Source organism: Nicotiana sylvestris, chromosome 2 (genome assembly GCF_000393655.2).
Source record: "Nicotiana sylvestris chromosome 2, ASM39365v2, whole genome shotgun sequence".
NCBI classification, from domain to species: Eukaryota; Viridiplantae; Streptophyta; class Magnoliopsida; order Solanales; family Solanaceae; genus Nicotiana; species Nicotiana sylvestris.
Window position 1 is genome coordinate 55980435 of NC_091058.1, and position 10890 is coordinate 55991324.

Genomic DNA, 10890 nt, shown 5'->3' on the forward strand with positions numbered 1-10890 from the left:
ATTTTTAAGGCATCTGAAATCCTAATTTTTTAAAAAAAGTATGTTTAAATCAATGTGTAAGAGTGAATGTGCTCAAGAAATGATACAGATCTTCATTTTTTAGCTTTGAGTTTTTTGAATTTTCAACCTTCGTTTATTTTTTTTGTTAACCACCAAATTTTAATTTTTCTTGTATTTTTCCTTTGTCCTCTTGTTAATAATATCATTTCCTTTAATATAATATAGATGTAAGATACAAAATATTTATTTAATTAATTCTTTCTTAAAAAAGAATACCTACCATAACTGAATTATACACAAAATTTAATTAAAGATACCTATAATAATGTATATTGTTCACAAATAAGGTCAAATACAAAGTTTGTACTAAATAAAAATTATTATTTCAACTTAAAATTAATGTGTAAGATACAAAACGAAATTAACAAAATTTAATTAATTCTTTCTTAAAAAAGAATATTTACCGAATTATACACAAAATTTCATTAAAGATACATATAGTAATGTATGTGATACCTATATTAATGTATATTGTTCAAAAATAAGGTCAGATACAAAGCTTGTACTAAATAAAGAATTATTATTTCAACTTAAAATAAATGTGTAAGATACAAAACGAAATTAACGAAATTTTAATTAATTCTTTCTCAAAAAAAGATACTTAACATAACTGAATTATACACAAAATTTAATTAAAGATACCTATAGTAATGTATATTGTTCACAAATAAGGTCAAATACAAAGCTTGTACTAAATAAAAAATTATTATTTTAACTTAAAATTAATGTGTAATATATAATGATTCTTTCTCAAAAAGGATACATACCATAATTGAATTATACACAAATTTAATTAAAAGTTATATATAGTTATAGTATATTGGTTTGCTTAATGAAAATTGCATCCTTTTTTTTTGTGTACGTCTTTGGTCATTAAAAAGAGAATATTTTTATTTTTAGTTTAAATCTTAAAATAATTGGTTTTGATTAATTAGAGAATGAAATTCAACTTACAGAAAATCTTGGACTACTACTTCCATTAAATATGTTTCCATTTATAATTCAAATTTTTTATGTTGTCTTAAAATTGCCAAGTGGCTTCATTTTAGCTTGCCACTTGGCTTAACCACATGCTTTACTACTCTCCTTTTAATATAATATAAATGACTTTTCAGTTGTATATAACTGTTGTATTTAGTACAACAATATACTCAGTAATATCCCACATTGTGGGGTCTGGGGAACTGTTGTATTTAGGGTGTTTCAATATTTATTTTTTTACTGTTGCGTTAATTAGATTCAATGTTTGTATTTACTGTATTCGCTATTTTGTATTCAGTGTATTCAAATGTATTTGTATTAACAATATTTTAGTTATTCCTAATACATTTTATTATTGTTGTATTCAATATAATTTATTGGTTGTATTCACGGAAATTTTATTTGTATTCAGTGTATTTTAAAATTAAATGTATTCACTGTTTATATTTTGTTCCATTTCAATATTTGTATTCAGTGTATTTCAATGTTTATATCCTGTATTCATGCATACTGTATGTACAGTATGCATGAATACAAGTGTATTTAGTTGTATTAAAAAAATACAAACCTTCGAAATACATAAATACAGGCAAAAAAATATATTTTATACAAAAATAATGTTTGAGTGAATTTGTAAAGAATACAAGGTATTTGTATCATTGTATCTGACTAAATAGCAAAAAAGAGAAGAAAGTTCTTCGAAGATGGCGTTTTCCGGCCAACAAGAGAAGAAAGTTCGTCGGATTCGTATAGAATATAGTATCTGTCGTTCATGTTGCAGTATCCATGCTCTACTCGGATTATTCCAACATCGTTTTTGCTCCCCGCGCATCAGCCCTAGCCTCGGAGCGATGAGCCCCTCCTTGTTATGGAGGAATTTGATTTTGAAGAAAAGGTCTGTCTTTCCCCTATTTCTCCCAACAGTTTAGACGTGTTTTCAATTGCAGTAATCCTAGAGGATTCGGCCAGAGAATTCACGATTAGAAGCAGCTATTTTGCTCGAAAAGAGAGAGAAGGAAGAAAATTCCGAGAGAGAATCGTGTGTTAATTGAAAGAAAGAGAAAGGAAAAACATAAATAGCGTATTTCATGTCTCAATGGTAGTATATACCATAAATACCTATTTTGCTATAAAATATAAAATATAGCTATAGAAAATAATATTTTAAAATAATTTTGGTTTATAATAAATAGGGTGTATACCTTTGCTATAGGAGGTAAAATATCCTTTATCTATCTGGCATGAAAGTTACAATTGAAATTACCTTTTCATTGTTACACAAATAGCCGGTCAGCTTCAATGTTTACTTTTTCTAGCCGATATACATAGATTATACAGAATTATATATATTCACCGGTTATTTTTAACTTAAGAGATTAAGTGGGGCGGCCATTTGTGTTAATTCTTCTCCTTTTTCAAGCCCTTTTCGGATTGGCAAAATTGCATTCGAAAATTCATAACAGAACACTTTTTCACCATTAGTTTGAAAGTTGTCTAAGTCGTTTGGTAGAGTGCATAACACAAAATAATGCTTGCATTAATTTTGTGTATTACTAATACCTTGTTTGGTACACTTTTTCAACATATGTATAACTAATACAAGCATTAGTTATACATCTTATTTGGTATTATCCTGTGTATAGCTAATGCATAGCAAAACCATGGTATTAATAATACCAAGGCTATCAATGCATGCATTAGTATGTCTAAAGACCAAATTGTCCTTAAAGTCCCTTAAAACTAAAAAATATAGAGGGCATTTTTGTAAACAACTAATTTTTTAAAAAATTATGCAATGCATTTTAGTTTTTAATACATCACACCAAACAATGTATAAAAAATAATCTCTGCATAACTAATGTTTACATTACTAACACATGTATTACTAATCCATGCATTACTAATACACCATATTCAACATTATTCTTATACACCCAGTCAAACGACCTAAAGTCCAACTTACACTTGTATGAATCCGGAAAAGCCTATTGCATAGATTATGAAAGTGAAAAAGACAAAATCAAGATTACTCACCTATAGGTGATGAATTTGATAAAATTGCCATTGGTCTTTTGACGTCCATTCAGATGAGCTGTTTCCTCGTATGCATGACTGTTATGATCTAGAGACCAATATACACAATCTTTGGTGCTACTACCCTCACTAACACGCTCAAACCAATGATCTTCTAAACTTTGTTCTAATATAGGGAGAGTTGTTTTCAACGTCCAAAAATTCTTATTCGCACAACAGACAACATAAAACAATCCAAAGATCAATATAACCTTGTAATCATTGGTGGTAGAATCATAACATAACCCACGAGCATTAGGATGCATGGAGTTATTTATATATGGACACACAAGAGTTTTGTGTTGTCTGGTTGATGGATTCCACAGACCACAAAGCAAATAAAGTTTCCTACATTATCCAAATCAAAAACTGAAAAAGTGTGACTTAAAAAGGAACGAGATGCACTATTTTTAGGATAAAACCCAGTACATCAACTGCGCAAATTTTAGGGTTCATATAACCAACCCAACTAGTTTGGGATTAAAGCACATTTGACTGATTGAATGGTTGCTACAAAAATTTCCATTTAAGCACTTACATGAAACAGGAGACTTCAAGACCATTGTCAGGAATTTGCTAACAGAAATGATATCACAATTTATGCCCATACTCTACTTCCTGTGACTTCGATAAATAACCCACCAACATGCTTAGAAGAAAAGAGCACACACAACCGAACATAGGAAATTAATTCAAAGAACAATAGCTAGGCCTTCCTTCTTTGGAGGTACTATCGCCTTCTTATTTCCGGGGAAAGCACTGCTAGAGATATCCACAAGGGCCTTGAAGCTGTATGGTTCGTGCATCGACAATTCTGACAAGACTTTCCTGTTCAGCTGTACGTTCTCTTTCATCAACCCGTGCATGAAATTGCCATAATTTACCTGGAATTTGAGTGAAGGTTAAACAAAGGGAATTAATTCAGAACTCAAATCAAAATATTATTTAGTAGATAACAAAAAAGTGTATCTTGTTTACTTGTAGTGAGAAGTGCTAATAAATAGTAGTATCATTTAGGAACATCAGATATGACTAGATGACAGAAAGAGTGATAACAAAGGCCAAATGCTTGTCAAAACTTCCCACAAACATATTAAAGCAGCTCACTCAGTTAAAAAAGTACCCTGCTCAATCATCTCCCAATTAAGCAGCTTAACCAAAAGAGAGTTTCATATACTTTTGGTGCTGGTAAGTTTAGGGAGTAAAAAGGAGTACATCAAAAATCAGAAGAACAAAGAAAAGAAGATTCAAATGATCACAAAGCCTAGTTATCTAATCAAGGGGCTTAATACATCACTCTATTTGCAATGTTGTTCTAACTTCTACCTTAAAAAAGTAAAAGAACAGACAGATTAATTCCCAATGCAGCCGACAACATGATTCCGAAAAGTAATGAATTTCACAATTAATATCTTGATGGCAGCATGACGGCCGCAAGTGTGGCGCATGCAAAAACAACGAAAGGATATATGTGCTAGTTTGGAAGTCACTTCGGGGACTTTTCATGTTACTTATTGATACCTAGCGGCACCTACAAAATTTATTCTCTTCTTTTTCATCATATCAATGAAACACAGCAATATCTTCCAACTATGAGCTATTTATTTCATTGCCTCATTTGCATTTGGATAGTCAAACAAGGTTTCCAGAGTTTCCACAATGCTAAAAAAGATAGAGAGTAGAAGATTATTCTCATCTGCCTAAGCCGACTCGGCAGCAGAGTTACCAGGTTCTTGTACTGGTGGAAGACTAGTGGAAGGTAACAGGTATCCGGTAAAAGAGTTTAAGAGCGCTCAAGTTGACATAGACACCACCTTTATAAGGAAAAAAAGATATAGAGTAGAAGGATATTGAAACACTTGAGAATTTCAGTGTAGCTCTACACAGATGTACTATTCCAAATACTAGGATGTGACCTTGGAAAGCAACTTGTAGGGTAAAGAGCTTGATTTGCAAAATATCATAACGGTAGAGTAGAGCTTAGAAAATGTATGTTTTTCCAAATCCTCCACATCCAAATCTCTAAAAGCAAATAGCGGAAAGCTTAACAGGATCATGAAGCATAAGAGTGTCACCTTACTCATATATAAGCAATCAGGGAAAATCGACCATTCAAAAAATATCATGTTGCTTATGAAAAATAGCAGAATATCTAAGATAAGAAACTATTAGAGAATCCGTCTACCATGACACACTTCACTTTGTGATTCTGTAGTCATTTTAGCATTGAGAACTGAAACTTTGTTTTCCTAACAAAAAGTCAAGTAGTGCATCCTCCCTACAGCTGGTAAAATATTCCTGAATTTCCTTTATAAAAAAAATAAAAATAAAAAAGACACCTGAATTTCAAATGCATTTCATGGTTCATATCCGGTCATTTCATATTAATGTCCGTATTCCCATAAGAAATATCTTATTAAACTCCTATTAATACATATGTTGTTTTCACAGCCGAAAACCGAGGGTCCTGCAAGTTTGCTCTTTGACTGCCATGCCAGGCCTCCCAAGTTTAATTAGGTTATGGGACTTAAGTCCTCTAACCTTCTCTTCTCACTCCCCGTTCCCTCCCACTTCTGTCACATCATGATTTCCAATATTCACTTCACTGAAACCTGGCTTGCATGTGCGCACGCATGCACTCTCTCTCTGTCTTGATATATCCATCTCTCTGTAAGTGGGAAATTGTGGATACAATACAAGGTATTTTTATCAACACATATGTATTATTATCTACATGCTTTTCTTGGGTCTATTAACAACCGAGAAATCTGTTGCACCAGTTTCAAAACTTGTGGATAATAAAACCTTCCTTCTACTCTTTTTAAATATCAAACCTGGTTCACCAACTAGGACTCAAAATCTTGATGTGCTCTTACCACACATCCGGTGTTGTGCTACTTTGCCATCTAACCAAAATCCTTGCAGCTAATCCTCATATTTTACAATTTTTAAGTATCTTTCCAGTTTATATCCAACTAAAATATAAGAGAAATGTGATGCCAGTAATCTTCTCTTAGTAATATATTCTTTAAACCTTTCAGATCCCCATTAACTTAAGAAAAAGAAAATACTACATAGGTAGGGTTTCTTAGTATATTAAAATGTGACCTAAAGACGCCTACCAGAGTCTGTTTTAACTTGGGTAGCAAATTGCAAACACATTCCTATCCCGCGAACAAAGTGATCTACATATTAGGTATCAACGGGGCATCCTTATTTAATCAGAAAAAGTGTAAGACAGTAAGGAACAGAATGACATTTTGACATTCTCTACAAGCTGAAAAAACATAAACTGTTTATTAGCTTAAACATAAATAGTCGGGGAATGACTTAATATAGTTTTTTGATATTCTCGTTTAGGTTGCATATCCGTTCTATGGAAAGCTAGATTGGATGTTTGCAAAGCATAGCTGGTAACTTTTCCTATATCACATATATTTGCCAAGAATATAGTCAATTTATGTCATTCTTGCAAAAGACCATAGTCTAATAATTCACTTTTCGTTTCCTATCTGACATTATTCAACAGTTCAGAAAATGCAGCCACTCTTTCTTTATTTCCACCTGCTACTAATTGGGCCACTCAATGATACATAAAAAGAACTTATACAAGGACCGGATTAGTTACCCATTTCAAAAATGTTTCTTCAATTCATCACAAAGATCTAGCTTCCAAAAAATAAAAGGAAAAAGCCACAAAATTTATGAAATTGCAATAATTAGAAAAAAGGGGAAGAGAAAATGGTGCATACTCCGTGTTGGCGAGTTCCGGCATTGATGCGTTGAATCCAAAGGGAACGCATGTCCCTCTTCTTATTGCGACGGTCTCTGTAGGAATACTGAAGCGCCTTTTCAACTCTTTCCCTTGCTATTCGTATGCAGTTCTTAGCTCTTCCTCTAAACCCTTTAGCTAGCTTCAATACCTCCTTCTTGTTCATCTTTACCGCTGCGAATTGCTATAGACTCCTTTCTCAAAGCTGTTGGTTGGCCTTTTGGGGTTTCTGAAAATGTTCTAGTTATATAAATGCAATTTTTAGTTTTCACCCTCATATTTAACGTATTTGTCACTATTGCACCCCCTAACTTCAGTTGTTGGTACTTTGTGCCTTACGAGGCAAAACAAACATCAGCTCGAGTTTTTCAAGTTTCTTCCCGAAGCTATATCCTATCTTAGACATATAATCAAAACGTTTTGAGTGCTTAATGGATCTCACAATATTTCGAATATACTTCACCAACTTAACTCAAAATATATTTTATCAAATAATCGATGTAAAATTTGGCAATATTGACAAATACAAGGGAAAAAAGGTCATAAGTTACCTTTAAACTATGTACGAAGAAGTCTAAATATAGTTTCCGTTAATAATTGAGCTCAATCATGCCTTTACTATCAGAAAAGTGGACTATATTTACATTTATTGAATAAAAAATCAATTAACATGGTTTGCTGCTATGTGTCATAATTTTATAATAAACTTTTTTTTAATAAATTTTTATTTCGCAAGACAAATTTGACAGTTATCCATTATTAAAATTTAAAAACGTGACAATATATCGATTTAATGAGTTTCATTGGTCAATAAAGGTATATAGAGATCATTTATGTAATGACAAGGGCATAATTGACCTCAACCATTAACGAAAGATATATATATATATATATATATATATATATATATATATATATATATATATATAGACCATAGTTCATAAACAAATTTGACCCATATCCTACTAATAAAAGGGATTTTCACATAATCTGACTGATAATAGGCTATATTCATGTAGTTTAGCGACCATTTACGCCCCACCTTAGCTATGCTTTATTGCTACATGAAGGTTAAATGATAACAAATGGCTATAATTATGAATTTTATGCTTTGCAGGAGCAAGTCTTGATTATGAGGACATTGAACAGTGTTTGGAGCTAATTTGGAGCAAGGAAAGCCAATTGGAGGTGAATGCGCGTGAAAGAAGAAGGAAAAAAAAAATAGAAAACAGCTGAACTTCATGAGCGCGGGCCAAGCGCGGCCATGCTCGTCAGGCAGAATAGAATGCGATATGCGCGGCCCAAGCGCGGTCGCGCTCGTCACTTCGAGAAACATTATTTTCAGGGGTAATTTCGTAAGTTCGAGGGCAACTCTCCTCAACATATAAGAAGCCCAGGTCGCCCAAAGAGAAGGTATCAAAGTTTTTGAAGGATTATTGAAGGCAAGAAGAGGCAAGAGGCAAGACGGAAGATTCAACATAGAGTTTTACCTTTCTTCCTCTTGTTTTGATCATTAATGATGAATTCTACTATTATGATTGTGAAAATGATTATGCGTAGCTAAACATTTAATCTAGGGTTTTGATGGAAGCTCGTGGAGGATGAATTTCTAATATGTTAATATAAATTTGCCTTAATAATTTCTCTGTTTGTTCAACTATATTGTTATTGCTGTTGATTGACGGGCCCTCAATCTGTTGTGCCTATTTAGTATGCATTACTCGGGAGAGAGTATAGATTTAGGTAGTTGTTGAACAAAACTACTCCTACCGTATATGCCGGATTAATACGAAGGGTTTAAAGGTGGGATTAGGGATAACAAAACCTTGAGTGCGATCTAAGTGAGCTGTAACTAAGGCCAGCTAGCGTAATTCGGGAGAATATGTCTAGTATATTGTTGTAATTACTCGGGAGAGAGTTACGACAGTCAGAGTGCTCATGATCGATAGAGAAGACTTAGACAAATTTATAGCAAACATAATGGAAAGGATTCCGACAAGAGGGGAAATCATAACCTTAGACCATTTTCATTCTTGCTTACAACCAGTTTTTAGCTAGTCTTAGTTTACGGCATTGTTATTACATAATATTTAGTTAATAAACACCCCAAATTGTTACTTAAGTATCTTTGAAGATTGAATACGTGAATTTCTGTGAGTCCAATAGCTGTGATTAATAGGTTAATTCTCTGTGGGATTCGACTCCAGACTTGTTAACCGAAATATATTTACAGCGACCACTTTGTTCTTTTTATAAGGCATAGTTGGCCGTGATCAAATTTTGACACCGTTGTCAGGAAATTAACGGTGTTATTGATTGCAGTTAAAAAGAAGTGCAGAAATTTTTAGTGTAGTCAATTTTCTTCAATTTAAACTGATCATTGAAATTCTAATGTTTGTAGTTGTGGTTGTTATAGGTGCATGCCTAGAAACTCATCAAGAACCGGAGCATTATCAGATCTTGAGAAGATGTTCAAGGCATTGAACCGTGCAAACAGGAAAGGCAAACAACAACAAAACTCAACCGAAAGAATTGAACCACACATGAAAAATGATAATCTAAACAATAGGGACAACATGAATGACCCAAACAACAAGAACACCGCAAATGACCCAAATGATCAGGGTGTGACACCTCTTGTGCCAGAAGCAACACTATATGACTAGGCACAACCCACAGCTAACAACTTAGCAACTGCTATTGTAGTCCCTCAGATACAAGCAGACTCATTCCAGATCACAAATAACATGCTACATCTGTTGCAGAACAAGGGACTATTCTCTAGGTCATACGTTGAAGATCCTCAGCAGTATTTAAAGAACCTCCTCTCAATCTGTGCCACGCAGAGACAACACAATGTCACACCAGAAGCAATACGTTTGTTGTTGTTTCCATTCTCAGTGACAGGAGCATCCCAAACTTGGCTTAATTCACTGCCGATCAACTCCATCACTACTTGGGAGGAATTAGTCAAGCAATATTTGAGCAAATTTCATCCACTCAACCAGACTGCTCAACAAATTAATGAGATATTGAGCTTCAAACAGAGACCAACTGAGACACTACATGAAACGTGGGAGAGGTTCAAGGATCTCCTGGTTAAGTGTCCACATCATGGTATTCCGGAGCAGATGTTGGGGCAGAGATTTTACATGGGTTTAGCAGATACTTTGAAAGCTAATGTTGATGCTTCAGCAGGTGGAGCATTTTGAGCAAGACATTTAGAGAGAGCAAGATCCTGCTTGACAAGATGATACAAAACTCTGCATGAACAACAAGGAACGCTCCAATCACTCATGTAGTTCACTCAATGTCTCTAGACCCGGCTAAATCCATAGCTGAAAATATGGCCACTCTGATGACACAAATGAGCATCCTCACCAAAAAGGTTGAAGAATCAGGCCAGAAGCAGCAGGTACACATAGTTGATGTAACTAATGGGGGTCTCTCTACATCATGTATTATCAACCATATGTCTGCTCATAGAGTGCTGAAGGTGATAATCAACAATATCAGGAGAACATGAAATATGTGGCCAACTACGGAGGACCGAGACCAGGTGGTCAGAATTGGGGTCAGCAAAATCAACAATACAGACCAGCCCAACAACAATACAATATAAACAATAATCATAGGGCTATGCGACCACAGGGGCAAATGGTGCCTTACTGATCGAGGCCAACCCTGTACTACTATGAAGCAACAAGAGAGGTCGAAACAACTTTTACCCGAGAAGGTCGGGATCGATTTCCTCAGGGAGCTAGATATTGGAGTTGAGTTTCTATCTAAATGGGAGTGGTGTAATTGTTCCTAATTGCACTTCTTAACATTGTTGGTTTTAATTTTACTTCTAATTTTATACTACCACGATGCTAAATTAGGCTAAGTAAAGCTAAGATTAAACTATTGCAAGTTGTTCAACTAGATAAAAGGCACTAGAGTAGTGACTTTCTCCTAGGTGGTTAATTCACGGATTCTACTCACTCTATAACTCTCGGTAGTTC

The 10890-nt window shown here is 33.9% G+C and overlaps 1 protein-coding gene and 1 non-coding gene across 2 annotated transcripts; both read right to left on the reverse strand.

The window, feature by feature from the left end:
* Positions 1 to 3494: 3494 nt before the first annotated feature.
* LOC104212186 (uncharacterized) lies at positions 3495 to 7111 on the reverse strand. Its single transcript, XM_009761403.2, has 2 exons — positions 6867 to 7111; positions 3495 to 3998 (listed from the first exon to the last, which is right to left on the reverse strand). Exons 1-2 carry the CDS (start codon positions 7050 to 7052, stop codon positions 3807 to 3809), a joined length of 378 nt encoding a protein of 125 aa, XP_009759705.1. The 5' UTR covers positions 7053 to 7111; the 3' UTR covers positions 3495 to 3806.
* A 2789-nt stretch (positions 7112 to 9900) lies between these two features.
* LOC138886695 (small nucleolar RNA R71) lies at positions 9901 to 10007 on the reverse strand. The gene has a single exon (XR_011405738.1). It is a non-coding gene; the product is annotated as a small nucleolar RNA R71 (small nucleolar RNA).
* Between the last annotated feature and the right edge of the window lie 883 nt (positions 10008 to 10890).

What these genes read in the sequence shown, in the direction of transcription:
- LOC104212186 (XM_009761403.2), bottom strand. Translation starts at nt 7,052, where the DNA reads ATGAACAAGAAGGAGGTATTGAAGCTAGCTAAAGGGTTTAGAGGAAGA. An exon ending in CCGGAACTCGCCAACACGGA is followed by an intron (nt 3,999 to 6,866) that starts GTATGCACCATT and finishes CTCAAATTCCAG; the next exon opens with GTAAATTATGGCAATTTCAT.